The sequence below is a fragment of the Jaculus jaculus genome, chromosome 17 (genome assembly GCF_020740685.1).
Source record: "Jaculus jaculus isolate mJacJac1 chromosome 17, mJacJac1.mat.Y.cur, whole genome shotgun sequence".
Classification (NCBI taxonomy): Eukaryota; Metazoa; Chordata; class Mammalia; order Rodentia; family Dipodidae; genus Jaculus; species Jaculus jaculus.
In genome coordinates this window covers 15,609,698-15,628,511 of record NC_059118.1, presented here as the reverse complement: position 1 = coordinate 15,628,511, position 18,814 = coordinate 15,609,698, and the positions used below count along the sequence as shown (strand labels likewise).

The 18,814-nt window shown below is 50.2% G+C and overlaps 1 protein-coding gene across 1 annotated transcript; it reads left to right on the top strand.

The window, feature by feature from the left end:
• The first annotated feature begins 1,425 nt into the window (after positions 1-1,425).
• On the top strand, positions 1,426-18,595 carry LOC101596332 (putative serine protease 45). The gene is made up of 7 exons (XM_045136955.1): positions 1,426-1,508; positions 4,772-4,885; positions 5,285-5,460; positions 15,098-15,245; positions 15,685-15,959; positions 17,844-18,007; positions 18,316-18,595. Exons 1-7 carry the CDS (start codon positions 1,426-1,428, stop codon positions 18,547-18,549), a joined length of 1,194 nt encoding a protein of 397 aa, XP_044992890.1. The 3' UTR covers positions 18,550-18,595.
• Positions 18,596-18,814: the final 219 nt, after the last annotated feature.

Here is an 18,814-nt window from a genome sequence, read left to right as displayed (position 1 = left end):
TGCGTATTTATGGATAAAACCAGAAAGCAAACAAAAAGAGCCACAGTGACTATAGTAGGACCATGGGCTAACACAGGAACATCACTGTTTTAAAGTGCACGAGAGTCATTATCTATTCCAAGTCCCTCCATGAGAACACTGCCTGGCTAGCTTTTGGTGGGTGACTCAGCTGAAGCCCACAGCAACCCCATTAGAGAAGGCATAGGGCCTCTCACCCTTAAGATGGGGCTGGTACCTTTCTGACGCTAGCTGTCTGAAAGTCTCTGAGATTTCTGCCTTTGAAAAATTAACTTATTTAATTGAGAGAGTGAGTGAGAGAAAGAGAGAGAGAGAATGGGCATGCCAGGGCCTCCAGACATTGTAAACGAACTCCAGACACATGCACCACCTTATGCATCTGGCTTATGTGGGTCCTGGGGAATTGAACCCGGGTCCTTAGATTTAGCAGGCAAATGCCTTAACCGCTAAGCCATCTGGCTTACATGGGTCCTGGGGAATCGAACCTGGGTCCTTTGGCTTTTCAGGCAAACGCCTTAACTGCTAAGCCATCCTCAGATTTCTGTAGAAGGCAACGTCCCTTTGCTGATGCACAGGACTCCCATCCCTCCTGCTGTGACTAATACTCAGAGTGACAGATGTTTGGTTGTCACATCTCCAGCTGTCAAATCCTTGTCTGTCCTTCTCCTACAGGACAGACGCCATGTTAGTGGCCTATCTTTTTATTTTTATTTTTTCCTTTTTTAAAGGACTCCGTGTGTTCCACAAGCTCAGTAACATCTGTAGATACTGGTAGCTTCTCTCCTCCTGTATAGATCCACTTAATCCCAAATCATCTTTCTTTGGTCTCAGCACCTTCTCCAGATCCTCTTCTGGAAGTTGAGCATGCATTTCCCCCAGAAGAACTGTAATCAGTTGATCCAGAAAGAGTCAGGAACATCCGATGACCCAGTGCTAAAAGGAAAGACCTGCGGGCCTCACGAAGCAGGGTGACGTCATTTGGGTCAGTTCATGGGCCTCTTGTCCCCTGTGCATTTTTGTAGTCCCCTCCATGGTTGCTCATGAGTTATTTGCTACCCCTAGTCACCTTAGCTGAGCTTTCTGGGGCTAACCCCCATGACTCCCACGGGCCGGCCAGGGCTAGTTTTTCTTTATAAAGGAGACAGCCTTTGCTGTTGGGGGGGTTCTGCCAGGGTGTTTCAAAATTGGGCGTGGTTGCCGGGCATGGCGGCATACACCTTTAATCCCAGCACTTGGGAGGCTGAGGTAGGAGGATCGCTGCGAGTTTGAGGCCATGCTGAGACTGCACACAGATCAGCCTGGGTTAGAGTGGTAGCGTATCTCAAAAAAAAAAAAAAAAAAAAAAAAAAAAAGTTGGGGCTGGTAATGCTAACAATGTTTTGCATTGAGTTGTGTACGGCACTCGCTATGCCAATGGTGGTGTGGACCCCCATCATCTCCAGTAACCTGCGTCACAGCCTTGCAGTGTTTGTCATGCGCCTCTCCGAGACGTGATTTCGAGGTCCTTCTCTAGGACTCCCAAGGCCACACTAGTCCCTCTGTGCCAACCTGCGTCTCTGAGCAGATGGTGCTTGGGCTGGGTGTTAATGAGTGACCATTTAGATGCACGGAAAACAGGATGGGGTTGTAGTGACCGGACATAGCACACGCAGGGGCTCAGAGGCCTAAGGACACTTCTTACGTTGGGGTAGCAAATGTGGCCAGAGAAGTAGGTTAAAGTCAGAGCACGTCCAGGCTGGAGAGCTAGGCCAAGTTTTTAAAAATTTTTTTTTTGTTTATTTTTATTTATTTATTTGAGAGTGACAGAGAAAGAGGCAGAGAGAGAGAGAGGGAGAGAGAGAGAATGGGTGCGCCAGGGCCTCCAGCCACTGAAAATGAACTCCAGACACGTGCTCCCCCTTGTGCATCTGGCTTTCGTGGGTCCTGGGGAATTGAGCCTTGAACCGGGATCCTTAGGCTTCACAGGCAAGCGCTTAACCGCTAAGCCATCTCTCCAGCCTAGGCCAAGTTTTTTGACTGGTCCAAGCAGGACACGGAAATGGGGGCTTGGGTGAGCACGGTCAGATTTGCCTTTTGGATAAAAACCTAGGTTGTGGGCTGGAGAGATGACTTAGTGGTTAAAACATTTGCCTGTAAAGCCAAAGGATCCTGGGTTCGACTCCCCAGGACCTACATAAGCCAGATGCACAAGGGGGTGCATGCATCTGGAGTTCGTCTGCAGTGGCTGGAGGCCCTGGTGTGCCCATTCTCTCTCCCTTTGCCTCTTTCTCTCTCTCAAATAAATAAATAAATAAAAGTTAAAAAGCACCCTAGGTTATATGCTGCCTGGACTGAAGTCTTCAGAGCTTGTTCCATCATCTAGAAGATTCCACTGTGTCCTGAGCAGACCAGGGGCAGTGAGGTGGGGAGGGAGGCGTGTTGGAGGGGGTTGGTCATGGGCCTTTGGAGTTAGGTTAGGGTGAGCCCGTGCGGAATTGTGTATGAAGTGGAGGGTTTGGTTCTGTCTTGGACTCTTGAACGTAGCGCAGCTGACTTTTGGAGAGGGTTGCACGAGATTGGGGCAGAGAGAAATTTTAGGGTAGAGGGAAGGACTCCAGCGCCTCTGTGCAATGGTTATACTGAAAATATTTAAGATTCAGAACTGACCGATCTGAGCGGATGCCAGCCTGGTGCTGGCATGGGCCCCTCGGGATGCTTAGTCTTATGGAGGGCACCTACTGTCGCAGGGTGATGGTAGGTTTGGAGGCATCATCAGGGAGAGGTTGGCAACAGCGTGGTGCACTTACCTTCTCATTGCTTGGACAAAATATCCAACCCAAGCCCGGTGTGGTGGTGCACACCTTTAATCCCAGCACTCGGGAGGCTGAGGTAAGAGGGTCGCCATGAGTTCAAGACCACCCTGAATTCCAGGCCAGCCTGGGCTAGAGTGAAACCCTACCTTGAAAAACAAACCAAAAAAGACTACCTTCTCTCTCTACCAGTCTCACTTCTATTTCTCTCTCTCTCTTTCTCTCCCTCTCTCTCTCTCTGTGTGTCCTGAATCATTAAATTCAATTAGGTTTGCTCGCATTAGCATGGATGGGCACCTTACCAGTGGCTACAGCACTGAGGAAATTGTCTGCCCTTACCCCAGCAACCATCAACTGTGTATGGCCTTGCTCTTAGCCCTGTGGTTCATGCTGTCCTTGTGTGAACATCCCCCGAGGGCTCCTTAAAATCCACTTTACTGCTGGACATGGTGGCACATGCTGTAACACCAGATGCAGAGTGATACAGGCAGGACGATCACCCTAAGTTCCGGGCCAGCCAGGGCTACCGAGTGAGGCCGTCTCCAAAAATAAAACAAACACTGAAACCACATGACTGGTTCCACCAGGGAAGTTTTCAATCCTGGATGTCTGGGGCAGGGCCGGGGAACGAACACATTTCTAACAAGTTCCCAGGAGCTGCTGGTGCAGCTGCTCAGAGACCTCACTTTGAGAACCAAATACTAGTCAAGAAAAGACCACCTTCTCTCTCTTTCTCTCTCTCGGGCAGGGTCTCGCTGTAGTCCAGGCTGACCTGGAATTCACTGTGTAGTCTCATTCTGCGCCTCAAACTCACAGCCATCCACCTACCTCTGCCTCCTGAGTGCTGGGATTAAAGGCGTGTGCCACCACTCCTGGTCTCTCTTTTTGGTCTTCTTTTAATTATTCACTTGAGAAAAAGGAGACAGAGAGAGAGAGAGAGACAGAGAATGGACATGTCAAGGTCTCCTGGCTCTGCAAACTGTAGATGCATGTCCCACTTTGAGCATCTGGCTTTTTGTGGGTACTGGGAAGTCTCTGTCAGGCTTTGCAAGCAAGGACCTTTACCTCCTGAGCCATTTCCAGTCCTGGGCCATCTTCCCTTGACTGACTTGGTGTCTATGTGGCACATAATACCTCTACTCACGTGGGTCCCCAGAATCGCTCTGGACACCTGGTGCTAAACAAGGGAGACAAGAATATTGATGGCTACTTCCCAGTCTCTGAGGCCCGGCACATGTAAGAGAGCATCCTTCTGCACGAAGCCTTGTGGAAAGCCCAAGGGCCCCCACCAGCCAGCGTCCCTTTGCAGTGGCAACCATCTGTAACGTTGATGGTCTGTGGATGAGTACACATGCCCTTCTTTCCTCAGGTCTCTCTCTCTTTGGTTTTCGAGGTAAGGTCTCACTCTAGCCCAGACTGACCTGGAATTCACTCCGTAATCTCAGGGTGGCCTCCAACTCATGGCGATCCTCCTACCTCTGCCTCCCCAGTGCTGGGATTAAAGGTGTGAGCCTCTCCGCCGGGCTCTCAAGGTCTCTTTGATTGAGTCTTAGGTCCATTTCAACTACTGCTTTCTCAAAGCCATCTTCTGATATATTCCAAGTCAGTAGCGGCTGTGAAACTGTTGGGCACTAGGATGTAGTCTGACGCTGGACCACAAGGTGCCATTCCCTAACCCTCAAGACTAGGTTCTGGTCACACTGTCAATATTCGGAGGCAGTTGGGGTGGGGGGAAGGAGGGCGGTGGTGTGCTTTCATGAATCTGTGATCCTAGGCTCAATGGATCCGAGATTATCTTAAGGACCGGTCCTGGGGTGTGTGTGTTGGGGGGGGCGAGGGCGTTGGCGGGGGTAGGGTCGTCAGGAGAACCTGCAGGCTGAGCAGGGGGCCGTGGTCAGGACTCCTAGCGTGGCGAGTCACGTGCCCGAGACCACTGACCTTCACCGCCCTGGGGCACGTGCCAGCCCGCGGCAGGTGGCGACCTGCGGGCCTCATGGCTTCCTGGCTGAGCGGCCCGGGCGCTGCGCCCCGAGCCTGGGTCCTGACCTGCTGTGTGCTGGTGGTGCCTCCGAGCCGGGGTGAGGCGGGCGCCTCCAGGCCCATCTTTCCTTCTCTCCGTCCCCCGCCTCCCGTCCAGCACACACGCGGTCCTGGTCAGGGTGACTGTCCCTCTCGTCCACCTGGGACGTCCGCGCCGCCATCCCCCCCCCCCCCAGCACCGCACGGTCCCCTCGCCTCTGCCACCCTCTCCCGGGGGATCTTAAGCTCCTGTTTTCTGTCCTCTGGTCACACGTGGCCTCCGGACTCGTGGGGACCAGCAGAGTGGACCATCCTTGTCTTCTCTCCCCTGTCCAGCCCCCTTCCCCAGCCAACCCTTGCCCATCAGGACACCGAGGCTAACGTCCAGACGTTCCCAGATGGCCCCTCTCCCCCAACACCTTCTGAACCCCTGCACCCCGGCCTGGTGCTCCTCCCAGGGGGCTGGCCCCCCCCCCCTCCGCCCCATCCCCGGGACCCTGCTCCGAGACCTTCCTGGTCTCCTTTCCTGTCACAGCGGCCTTCGGGTCCACAGCCATCGCTCCAGACCTGACCCTGCCCTGCCACACCAACATCGCTGGCTTGCCTGGGCAGGGCAGCATGCCCCTTGTGCCAGGTGGGCCCCAAGCAGAGCCTTTCCTGTGCTGTGCTGCTTCTAGAACTCTCTCGACCATCCGCACATCTTTTCCTCCCCCTCTGTTCAGCGCCTTTCTCCGCCCATCCCTCCTGGTTCACTGCCAGCTTTCCCTTTCCCAAGCCATCCTCCCAAGCCATCCGTATCCATTCCAGCGCCCTTGTCCTTCTTTTGTCCCTGATCTTTCCCTCCTTTTTTTTTTTTTTTTTAATTCCTGTGACTTCCTTTTTTTTTAAAAAATCATTCTTGTTCCATTTTTTCCTCCTCTTTTCTTTCCCTTTTCCTCTTTCTCTCTTTTGCCCCTCCCTCCGTTTTTGTTTTGTTTTGTTTTTTGAGGTAGGGTCTCATTCTTGCCCAGGCTGACCTGGAATTTGCTTTGTATTCCCAAGCCAGCCTCCTACCTCAGATCTCCTTGAGTGCTGAGATTAAAGGTGTGTGCCACCATGCCTGGCTTTTTGTTTTTCTTTTTGTCTTTTTATTTTATTTTATCCTTTCCATTTTTAGTTGTTTTTAAAATATTCATTCATTCATTTATTAGAGAGAGAGAGAGAGAGAGAATGGGTATACCATGGCCTCTAGCTACTGCAAATGAACTCCAGATGGATGTATGTGCCACTATGTGCATCTGGCTTATGTGGGACCTGGAGAATCAAACCTGGATCCTTAGGCTTCATAGCCCTGCACCTTAACCGCTAAGCCCAAGTTTTTTTTTTTTTTGTTTTTTTTTTTTAATGAGAGACAGAAGAAGGGAGGGAGAGAACTGGCATGCCATGGCCTTCAGCCATTGCAGTTGAACTCCAGACCTGGAGAGTCAAACAAGAGTCCTTAGGCTTCACAGGCAAGCACCTTAACTGCGAAGCCATTTCTCTGGCCCTTTAGATTTTTTTTTTTTTTTTTTGAGGTGAGGTCTGGCTCTAGCCCATACTTACCTGGAATTCACTATATAGTCTCAGGATGGCCTTGAACTCATGGCAATCCTCCTATCTCAGTCTCCCAAGTGAAGGTATGTGCCACGACACTCAGCCAGTTTTTAAAAAATATTTTATGTATTTATTTGAGAGAGAAAGAGGGAGGGAGGGGGAGAGAGAGAGGGAAAGAGGGAGGGAGGATGGTCACACCAGGGCCTCCAGCCACTGCAAATGAACTCCGGGTATATGTGCCACCTTGTGCATCTGTCTTTATGTGGGTACTGGGGATTCAAACACAGATTCATAGGCTTTCTGGGTAGATGCCTTAAAGGCTGAGCCATCTCTCTGGCCCCTCATTCCTTTTTTTTTTTTTTTTTTTTTGAGCTAGGGTCTTATGCTAGCTCAGGCTGACCTGGAATTTACTCTGTAGTCTCAGGGTGGCCTCGAACTCACAGTGATCCTTCTACCTCTGCCTTCCAAGTGCTGGGATTAAAGGCATGCACCACCACGCCTGGCCATTCATTCCTTTTTTTTTTTTTTTTTGACACAGGGTCTCATGAAACCTAAGCCATCCTCAAACTCACTATGTAGCCCAGACTGGCCCTGAACTCCTTAATCCTCCTGCCTCCACCTCCCAAGTGCTAGAATTATAGGCATGTGCCATCATTCCTGGCTTCCTGAGTCTCATTGACTCCAGTTGCTGTCTCCTCTTTTTTCCATGTCCCCCTCGGGTCACCCAAACTCTGCTCATCCCTGGCATGGGGGAATTTCCACAGTTGCTCTCTGACCCTCTGCCCCTTCCCTGCGTGGACTTGGTTGCCCTGGCACTGTGCTGCCATCTATGCGATACGTTAAACAACAGTGTGGAGGTGCCACCTGCTGGAACTCTCCACCTCAGTGACCCAGAGACATCTCCCCTCTCGGGAGTCCAAACCAGACCTTCCTCTTCTAACCAGCTGGCTTTTCTTTCCTTGTTCTCTAACTCAGTGGATGACAACCAGTGCCATCCTAGGCTGACTCATGTCCTTCAGTGCCGACTAGCTCATTGAGTTCATGGTGTCTAGTTTTATTTATTTTTTTAAAAGTTTTTATTTCTATTTATTTATTAGAGACAGAAAGAGGGAGGGAAAGAGAGAGAGAGAGAGAGAGAAAGAGAGAGAGAATGGGCACACCAGGGCCTCCAGCCACTGTAAATGAACTCCAGATGCACACGCCACCTTGTGCATCTGGCTTATGTGGGACCTGGAGAGCCGAACCGGGGTCCTTAGGCTTCACAGGCAAGCACTTTAACCGCTAAGCTATCTCTTCAGCCCATGGGTTTTTTGTTATTGTTGTTATTTATTGGTTTGTTTCTTCAAGGTATGGTCTCACTCTAGCCCAGGTTAGCCTAGCACTCACTCTGTAGTCCCATGCTGGCCTCGAACTCACCGTGAGCCTCCTGCCTCTGCCCCCCGCACCCCGAGAGCTGGGACTAAAGATAAGCGCCACCACAATCCATCTTCATGGTGTCTGTCCTCACAGCCACTTCCTCGCTCAGATCTCATTGCTTCCCTGGGTCCTCAGGGCCTCTGGTGCGATCTCACTGCCGTCCATCTTGTCCTTGTCCTCTGCTGCTTTCACAAGTCTGACCCTGTCACCCCTGTCACTCCAGCTTCTTGGCCTGTCCTCCCCACACGTCACCTTCCTCTTAATACCACAGACATTTCTTTTGCCTTCTGGAGGCTCCAGCAGGCATAACGATTATTTTTTCTTTTTCTGCAAGGAATGTCATTATCATTTTTCTTTTTCCTTCTCATCTTTAACACCTAGCCAGTATTCAGTCAACATTCTCTTCAGGATGCACCTCCTCTGGGCTCACCTGATGGCCCTGGCCCCGTGCTGATCTCACGTAGATGATGATGTATCGGCTTCTGTGTGAATGGCAGGTGTACCTGGTGTCCCAGTCTTTGACTCAGATTGGGAACAGAGTGTGTGTGTGTGTGTGTGGGTGTGTTGGGTGGGGGTCGGGTAGGGACTCTTCGGTGCAGGAGTGAATGGGCTAAGAAATGAACAATGCACCTCTTTGCTGCCATCCTCTCACACTTTGTTCCCCCTTCTTCCTTCAGGTTATTCAGAGAACAGGACCAGTCCAGGTGGGTCAGTGGGTCCCTGCCGCAGGGAAAACTTCCGCTCCTAGGAGGACCCGCCCTGAAAGGCCCTGCTTTCATAGTGTATCTGGGGTGACAGAAAGCAGTGATCTAAGAGGCTTGCTTCCTAATTAGTAATACCTGTAGCTGCCAGGCCGTCCACACACCTTAACTGTTACGAAGAAAGAGGCCCTGGGCCTCCCGTGGGAATGCAGAGCCTCTTTGAATTCAGTCCAGGCTGTGGGACCCTCAGCGCCCCCTCCATCTGACAAACTGCTGTAGACCCTTCCTCACAGCTATAGAAGGAGCCTCCTGGGCTCTGGGGAACTTGTTTGCAGCTCTTGGGGCTTCCTGTCTCTTTCCTTAGACTGTGGGAGAACACGTAGTTGAGTTGCTCCTTGGTCCATTCTTATCTCAGGTCCTCCCAGGTTCCCATCCTGATCCAGCGTTGACCGGTCGATTCTTTTTTATTTTTTTTACTTATTTATTTATTTATTTGAGAGCGACAGACACAGAGAGAAAGACAGCTAGAGGGAGAGAGAGAGAATGGGCGCGCCAGGGCCTCCAGCCTCTGCAAACGAACTCCAGACGCGTGCGCCCCCTTGTGCATCTGGCTAACGTGGGACCTGGGGAACCGAGCCTCGAACCGGGGTCCTTAGGCTTAACCGCTAAGCCATCTCTCCAGCCCGACCAGTCGATTCTTTAAGTTAGTTGTTCCCGCGTCGGTCCCGGCCTCACGCCTCGTCCCCGGTCTCCTTCTCTGACCTTTCTTACATGTGTTCAGTGTAGTCAGTGTGTGTGTGCTTGTAAAAAGGCTTTACTGCTATTGCGAGTGCATGCATTTTTCACTGACGTACATGGCATGGCATCTGATGCCAGATGTCTTTCTGTTTCCTCTTCTTTTCATCCAGTCCCATTTAAAGATTTGTTATTTGGAAATGATTAAAATTTTCCATTGATTTTTTTTTTAGTTAGCATACAAAATTATGAATACCATTATGACATTTTCTTTATATTTATTTACTTATTATTTATTAATTCATGAGAGAGAAGGAGGCGAGAGAAAAAGAGTATGGGCCTCTTGCCACTGCAAACAAATTCCAGATGCATGGCCCACTTTGTGAATCTAGCTGCATATGGGTAATAGGGAAGTGAACCCTCAGGTTTTGCAAGCAAGCGCTTTTAACCCCTGAGACATGTCTTCAGCCCCTATCAAGTCTCTTAAAAATGCTGATGCGGTGCACGCCTTTAATCCCAGCACTAGGGAGGCAGAGGTAGGAGGATCACTGTGAGTTCAAGGCCACCCTGAGACTACATAGTAAATTCCAGGTCAGCTTGGGCTAAAGTGAGACCCTACAAAAACAAAACAAACAAACAAACAAAAAAGCTGATGTGGAGTGCCAGACATAATCCCAGCCCTCGGGGAGACAGAGGTAGGAGGATCGCCATGAGTTCGAGGCCACTCTGAGACTACATAGTGAATTCCAGGTCGGCCTGAGCCATAGTGAGAGCCTACCTTGAGAAACAAACAAACAAAAAAGCTGATGTAGAGAAAGCCAAATATCACATGCTTTGTGGGTCCTAAATACTGCTTAGATATGTAAAACCATGTAGGTGCCTGTGACATGAATATAGAAGCAAAACTGTATGAGAATGAAGGCGCTAAAGGGAGAGGAAGGGCTCAAAAGGGGATGAGAGCAGGGGTGATATACTCAAGTGTATGTCTGAATATGTCCTTGTGAAGCCCCTTACCATGAAGAACGAATATATGAAACAACAAGAAAGGGCAAAATAAGGTTGGAGAGGTAGCTTAGCGGTTAAGATGCTTGCCTGCAAAGTCTAACCACTTGAGTTCAATTCCCCAGTACCCACATAAAGCCAGATGCACAAAATGATGCAGGCACCTGAAGTTTGCAGCTGCTGGAGGCCGTGGCATGCCCTGTTCTCTCTCTCTGTGTGCTTACAAATAAATAAAAATATTTTAAAAGTTCAGAAAGGGCTGGAGAGGTTGCATAATGGTTAAGACACTTGTCTGCAAAACCTAAGGACCCAGGTTTGATTCCCCAGTACCCATGTAAGCCAGATGCATAAGGTGGTGCATGCATCTGGATTTCATTTGCAGTGGCTAGAGGCCCTGTTGCGGCATTCTTTCCTTCCTCTCTTTCCCTCTAAAATAAGCAAATAAAAAAACATTATAAAGCTGGGCATGGTGGTGCACACCTTTAATATCAGCACTTGGGAAGCAGAGGTAGGAGGATGGCAATGAGTTTGAGGCCACCCTGAGAATATATAGTGAATTCCAGGTCAGCCTCAGCTAGAGTGAGACCCTACCTCGAAAAAATAATAAATTTTTGTAAAGACAAAATGGTGTTAGGGATATGGCTCAGTGGTTAACAACTCCTGTGCAGGCAGGAGGAAGCCTGAGAGACCGTTCAAGTTCAGTTCCCAGGACCTGTGTGACCAGTTGGGCAGGCCACGCGTGTCTGTGACCCCAGCCCCGTATGGAAGGAGAGACTTGAGAATTCCTGGAGCACACACACACACACAAATAGCAAGCCCCAGGATCGGTAAGAGACACCATGTCAAGGACAGGCAGAAGAGCAGGCATGTGACGTTCTGCTCCTGCCTCCAAAGGTGAGCCCAGGGGACACTGCTTGAGCACATGAACGTGCACATACCACACACCTCACCCCCCACCCCACATATCACACACCCCCCCCATATATACACACATCCCCCCCCACAAATCACACCACACACACATATACACAAGCAATAAAAGGCAAAATGTAAACATAAAATTCCAACGTAAAAAATGAATCTGTAGGTTTATTCTGGGAGAGATCACATCATTTGGTCATGTTGTTAACCAACAAGCAATGTTATCTTCTGTCTTTTGTTAGAGTTTTTTTACTGGACCGCCATTTAAAATTTCCATGTGCTTTATAGTAGTTTGTTACTGAAAACGTGTCTTGAATATATTTTCTAGTGGGTTTTGCTCGGAGAGAGAAATGTTAGTTATTTTAAAAGTAAATTGTTGCCAGGCATGGTGGCGCACGCCTTTAATCGCAGCACTGGGGAGGCAGAGGTAGGAGGATTGCTGTGAGTTCAAGGCCACCCTGAGACTACAGAGTGACTTCCAGGTCAGCCTGGGCTAGAGCAAGACCCTACCTTGAAAAACAAAACAAACAAACAAAAAAAAAAGGTAAATTGTTTCTTTGAAATGCATATAAAACACACAAAATGAGCTGAGGGGATTGCTCAGTGGTTAAAGGCACTTGCTTGTAAAGTCTGTTGACCCCAGTAACCATGTAAAAGCCAGAAACTCAAAGTGGCACATGCATCTGGAGTTTGTTTGCAGTGGCAAGAGGACCTGGTGTGCCCATGTGCATGCATGCTCTCTCTGCTTGCATATATATATATATATATATATATATATATATATATATATATATATATATATATTTTAATAGAGCAGTACTGCCAGGCGTGGTGGCGCATGCCTTTAATCCCAGCACTTCAGGGGCAGAGTAGGAGGGTCACTATGAGTTCAAAGAAACCCTGAAACTACATAGTGAATTGCAGGTCAATCTGGACTACAGTGAGACCCTACCTCAAAAACAAAACAAAATAAAAATAGGGCAATACAGAACTAGAAGCCTCATGGACTCTTTAAATTTTTTCCTCTACTTCCCTCTCATCCTGGCTTCTGGTAGTGTAGTTTTTGGTGTGTGTGTGTTATTTTGTTTTGTTTTTTGGTATGTGTGTGCTATATTTATTTTAGGTTTGTAACATATAACTTTTGTGAAGTTAAGGATTTCCCTTCTCTTTCTGGTTTACCAAGTAAGGGGGTTTTACTCTGTTTGAAGTCATACATATGTTTCAAATTTTTTCAAATGCCTTTTTACTCTGAGAAAAGCAGCCGATCCCTTTCTTTGCGGGTTGTTAGAGCCGTTTCAGTGGAGACTGCACTGGAGTTTTTCCAATATGGGACTACCCTGCCACTTCTGAGACAAGACATTTTGGACACTTTTTTTTTTGTATTTCAAAATACCGTGATGCCTGACACTTAGAGTCTCTACACCTGTGTCCATTCTTACACCCGTACAACGCGGCTGGCAGAGCAATGGGCGCTCTGAGTACATGGGCTCCAGACTGTTCGGGGTAAGTCTGTGGCAAGCTCCGGTGGCCAGACTTGGAGGAGACTGGCCATTGGCCCTGGGAGGTGAGCCTCTGGATAGAGGGACCCTCATTGATCCCAGCTGGGTGGTATTTGGCATCCATGGGATCTATGGATAAGTGTGGCCCATATATCCAGGGCCTGGAAAAAGTCCATAGCTTTTCTTTTTGTCTTTTTTCTTTTTTTTAAGGCTTTTTATTTATTTGCAAGGGGGTGGGGAGAAGAGAGAAGGAAGAAAGGAAGGAGGGAGAGGGAGGGAGGAAGAGACAGAGAAAGAGGTTGAGAACTGGTGTGTGGGTGGCCAGGGCCTCTTGCTACTTTTTGTTGTTGTTGTTGTTGTTTATTTTTATTTATTTATTTAAAAGTGACAGAGAGAGAAAGAGGGAGAGAAAGAGAGAGAGAGGGTGCGCCAGGGCCTCCAGCCACTGCAAACGAACTACAGACACGTGCGCCCCCTTGTGCACCTGGCTAACGTAAGTCCTGGGGAATTGAGCCTTGAACTGGGGTCCTTAGGCTTCATAGGCAAGCGCTTAACTGCTAAGCCATCTCTCCAACCCCTCTTGCTACTTTAAAAAAAAATTTTTTTTCCTTTATTTATTTGAGAGTGACAGACAGGGAGAGAAAGAGGCAGAGGGAGAGACAGAGAGAATGGGCGCTCCAGGGCTTCCAGCCACTGCAAACGAACTCCAGACACGTGTGACCCCCTGTGCATCTGGCTAACATGGGTCCTGGGGAATCGAGCCTTGAGCTGGGGTCCTTAGGCTTCATAGGCAAGCGCTTAACTGCTAAGCCATCTCTCCAGCCCCCTCTTGCTACTTTTAATGAGTTCCAGATGCAGATGCACTTTGTGCCTCTGGTTTTACGTGGGTACTGGGGAATCAATCCTGGGCCAGCAGGTTTTCACACAAGCGACTTTGATTGCTGAGCTATCTCCCGATCCCTCTTTTGCCTACTTTTATTTTTTTGAACCAGGGTCTCACTTTAGCTCTGCAGTTCAGGCTGGCCTCCAACTCATGGTAACCCTCCTGCTTAACTAAGCCTTCCGAGCACTGAGATTAAAGGCTTGTGCCACGATGCTCAGTCACCCACAGCTTTTTTTTTTTTTTCTTTTTAAATAATATTTATTTGAGAGAGAGGGAGAAGGAGGGAGGGAGGGAGACAGGCGCACCAGGGCCTCTAGCCACTACAAATGAACTCTAGACACATGAGCCACCTTGTGCATCTGGCTTATGTGGGTAACTGGGGAATTGAACCTGGGTCCTTAGGCGTCACAGGCAAGCGCCTTAACTGCTGAGCCATCTCTCCAGTCCCGTAGCTTTTCTTGACAGAACAGTATGAGGATCTTTTGCATCCAAGAGATGTATCAGGAACCAGGGAGATAGCTTGGTCAATAAACTGCTTGCTTTGTGTAAGCACAGGGGCTTGAGTTTGACCTGCAGAGCCCATGAGGAAGGCGGGAAACCCTGGTGTGGGGACGTGTGTTTGGAATCCCAGCAGCGAGGAGGAGGAGACAACATATCCCCGGCGCTCACTGGCCAGCAAGTTTAGATGAATTATGTGAGCTTCAGGACAGACAGAGACCAGGTCTCAAAAGAAGGTGGTCAGCAGTCCTGAGGAGCAACACCCAAGACGTGTCCGCCAGCCTCCACACATACGTGCACCTGTACACACATGCTAAAAAGAGAGAGATGCCACAAACCTTTTCGAGGCATGGTCCACATGCAAGAAATGCATTTCCTATCTCAAGACTCTAGCCGTACTTCTGCCTTTTTTTTTTTTTGAGGTAGCGTCTCACTCTAGCCCAGGCTGACCCAGAATTCACTATGGAGTCTCAGGCTGGCCTCAAACTCATGGCAATCCTCCTACCTCTGCCTCCCAAGAGCTGGGATCAAAGGCGTGCGCCACCATGCCAGGCCCCTGTGGCTCTCTTGCTGTGATGTCTCCATGTCTCTGTCTTGAAGTTTGTTTGTTTTTTTTTAAATAATATTTTATTTTACTTTATTTATTTGAGAGAGAAAGAGAGAGGGAGAGAGAGAGAGAGAATAGGCACACCAGGACCTCCAGCCACTGCAAATGAACTCCAGATGCATGCGCCCTCCCCCCCCCGTGCATCTGGCTTACATGGGTCCTGGGGAATTGAACATGGGTCCTTTGGCTTTGCAGGCAAGCGCCCTAACCACTAAGCCATTTCTCCAGCCCTGTCTTGAAGTTTCTGTGTCTGCAATTGTCATTTCCTTTCTACCTCCGTGCTTTGGGGCAAACCACTGTCCTCACATCCCTCTCAGTCCCCCCCTCTTTGACATGGAAAGAGCCCCTGCCTCTGACCTCATAGGCCGACTTGCCCCCAGTCATTCTGGTCTTCCTTTCTTTGGTGACTGCCCATTCTGGCATGCTTGTCCCTGAAGTTTGCGGCAAGCCCTGGTGGCCAGAGAACTTGGAGGAGGCCCGCCATTGGCCCTGGGAGGTGAGCCTGCGGACAGACAAGGAGCACGTGTGCGGAGGGGCCCTCATTGCTCCCAGCTGGGTGGTGTCCGCCGCCCACTGCATCCACGGGTGAGTGTGGCCTGAGTGTCTGGGCCTGGCTCAGCTACCCGAGGTCTTTGGGGACACAGCGTGAGGGAGGAGGGCCCTGGAGAAGAGTGGGAAGGGGGACAGTCATGCTCAGGATCTCACAGGGCCCAGAGTCTGTGTTATAAACTGGGCAACAGGAAAACCTAGAACACCCTCCCCACACACAACTTACCCACAGGCTGGCATCCACGAATACCACCCCCCACACGTGCAGTGCAGCAGGTGGGCCAGGCCACTTTGAACGGCTACGGATGCCAACGAGAGGGCCCTGTCGTATCTCTGACATCCACAGTCCCCAGGTTGGATTCGGCCACGTGGAATGGACAGAGCAGATCAGACGGGACTTCTGAGAAGGGCAAGGGGTCCAGGGAAGTGGCTTGGGAAGCTGACGTCTCCCGGTGGGATTCTCTGTCTCCTGCAGCACCGAAGAGTACTCCGTGATGCTGGGCACCAATGAACTGCAGCCTCTGGACCCCAGAGGGGCAGTCTGGGTTGCCGTGAGTGACATCATTGTGCACCCCAGGCACTGGGGATGGACCTTCCCTATAGGTGACGTTGCTCTTCTCCATCTTCATACCCCTGTCACCTTCAGCAAGTACGTGCAGCCCATCTGCCTCCCAGAGCCCAACCTCAACTTGAAGGTTGGGACAGAGTGCTGGGTGACTGGCTGGGGCCAGGCTAAGCGGCGCTTCTCAGGTAAGTGGGCATGACATGCCTTCTCAAGTGGGCATGGCACTCCTTCTCTTGGGGGCTTTCCTAAGTCCCTCCCTGTGACGCTGTGATTGTGGCCTCTGGCCCCTAATTCTTGGGATGCGTTGGACCCATTCCTGGTAGGGTGACTGTTGTCAGGGTTTAAGCAGGCACCTCAGTCAGGCTGGGTGAGCGTCATCATCTGCCTCCTAGAGAAACTGAGCCAGTGACCCATCAAGTCACTCCTCTCTTGCCTCTCAGTCACTTTGCCACACTCAGACTCTGCTGTTGGAAATATATTCCCTGCCTAGAAGAAAGTTACAGCTGATATGGGGGAGGTGGGACACAAGTGAACAATGAAAATGGTAAAAAAACAAACAAACAAAAAACCCAGATGTATTACATCTGCAATCCCAGCACTTGAGAGACAGGAAGATTGGGAGTTCAAGGCCTTCCTTGGCTACGTAGTGAGTTTGAGGCCAGCCTAGCATACATGAGAGCCTGTCTCAAACAAAAAAAAACTAGTAATAATATATTTATTTATTTATTTGAGAGAGAGAGAGGGAGGGAGGGAGAGGGAGAGAATGGGCACGCCAGGGCCTCCAGCCACTGCATATGAACTCCAGATGTATGCACCACCTTGTGCATCTGGCTTACATGGGTCCTGGGGAATCAAGCCTCGAACCGGGGTCCTTAGGCTTCACAGGCAAGCGTTTTACCACTAAGCCATCTCTCCAGCCCCAATAATATTATTTTAAAATAAAATAAATATTCTGGGCGTGGTAGCATACAACTTTAATCCCAGCACTCGGGAGGCAGAGATAGGAGGAGCTCTGTGAGTTCAAGGCCAGCCTAAAACTACGTAGTGAATTCCAGGTCAGCCTGGGCTAGAGTGAGTCCCTACCTTGAAAAAACAAAATAAATTAATCAAACTAAATAAATAAAAAAGAGATAGGGTTGGATGTGGTGGTGCTGCCTGTAATCCCAGCACTTGGAAGGCAGAGGTAGGAAAGGGAGGAGGATTGCTGTGAGTTTGAAGCCAGCCTAGGACTACAGAGTAAGTTCCAGGTCAAGCTGGGCTAGGATGAGACCTTACCTCAAAACTCACTACCACACTAGTGAAATGAGTGCACAGTAGGTTCAGTGAGAGACCCAAACTCAAAGAATAAAGTGGAGAGCAGTTGAGGACGCCCAACACTGACCACTGACCTCCCTATACTTACACACGTGTGCATGCCCACCCACTGACTCTCACACACACACACCAACACTCATATACACATGTACATCACACACACATATACACATGCATATAAACAGAAAGATAAAGAGAGCCTGGTGTGGTGGCGCACGCCTTTAATCCCAGCACTTGGGAAGCAGAGGTAGGAGGATCAGTGAGTTCGAGGCCACCCTGAGACTACATAGTGAATTCCAGGATAGCCTGTCAGCCTGGGCTAGAGGGAGACCCCACCTCGAAAAACCAAAGAGAGAGAGAGAAAGCATAAAAGAAAGAAATGAGGCTGAAACATCTTGTCAGGGGTTGAAGCTGACCTCTGACCTGAGATGCCCAAAGGAGAAGCGGGTGTCAGTCGGGGTGTGGGAAACAGCCAGTGTGAACCAAGGTCACAGAAAGACCATGTATTTGCCCCAAGGTGTTAAGGGGCAGCGTTGGGCCTTGCTGGGTTCTGCAACCAAAGCTTCCCCCAGAAGGAAACCCTGAATCAAATCCCCTCCCAATGACAAGGATCTTTCCATTCAGGGGAGGGACCGAGTGTGTGACAAGGTAGCGCCGAGCTGACCTGGAGGCTAGAGGGGACAAGACCCAGGGCCAAGCCAGGGCTCAGGTGTGAAGAGTGACCGGGTGTGAACCGGGTGTGATCTCCTCCGTAGCCAACACTACGCTGTTGCCAGAGCTGCGGGAGGCGCAGGTGTTCATCATGGACAACAAGAGGTGCAACCGGCTTTACCACAAGCCGTCCCCCCACCTCCGTATTGCCTCCCTTATCCTTGGGGACATTGTCTGCGCCACCAACTATGGGGAGAACTTGTGTTATGTGAGTCTCTGGGAGGGGTAGGATTCTGGTAGCTTTTCTTCTAGGGATGAATTTGGGGGAGGGGGTCAGAGGACTGTTCCCTGAGGCAGGCTGGCCTCCCTCCCTGTCATCTGTCACCAGGCTCTACTTTCGCCACCCTTTCCCCCGTGGCTGACACCAGCTGCAGCTCAGGGGTACAATCTCCACTTGAGAGGTCCCAGCTGGTGAGATCCTTAAAGAGTGACTCTTGCAAGCTGAATGGCGAAGGTAGACAGTTGTGGGTACCCTGGTCCAGCCCAGCCTCCCTCACCTGCTCTGTCTTTGTCTAGGGGGATGCTGGGAGCCCGCTGGCCTGTGAAGTAGAAGGCAGGTGGATTCTGGTGGGGATACTGTCGTGGGAGAAAGCCTGCGCCAGACCCCAGAATCCAGGCGTGTATACCCGCCTCGCCAAATACAGCAGGTGGATCAAGAAGCAAGTGAGCCACGGAGTGCCCTCCGAGCCCTGTAGCTCCTTCTGGCTCCCGTTCCTGTCCTGGGTGTTGCATTCCCCCATGGGCCCGTGACTGTCCGCACCCCCATTGCTCTTGCTGTCTTGGCCCTGCAATGACCCCGGATGGAAGTGTGAGCAAAGTCACGTGTCCATATTCCACACAAGTCACTGGGGGTGGGGGGGAGGGAGACAGAGTGGCACCCAGGGAGCCCAGATCCTGCTCTGTCATCCCAGCAGGGAAGGGTATGGTCGATGACTGACCCCAGGGGACTAGGAGAACAAGCGTGTGGTTTAGAAGGTCCTGCAATCTGAAAGCAGAAGAGCAGGCATTAAAATCT

Coding starts and splice junctions, on each gene's coding strand:
- LOC101596332 (XM_045136955.1), top strand. CDS start 1,426: ATGCCAATGGTGGTGTGGACCCCCATCATCTCCAGTAACCTGCGTCAC. Junction 4,886..5,284: donor GGTGGTGCCTCCGAGCCGGG/GTGAGGCGGGCG, acceptor TGCTCCTCCCAG/GGGGCTGGCCCCCCCCCCCT. Junction 15,246..15,684: donor GCCGCCCACTGCATCCACGG/GTGAGTGTGGCC, acceptor TGTCTCCTGCAG/CACCGAAGAGTACTCCGTGA.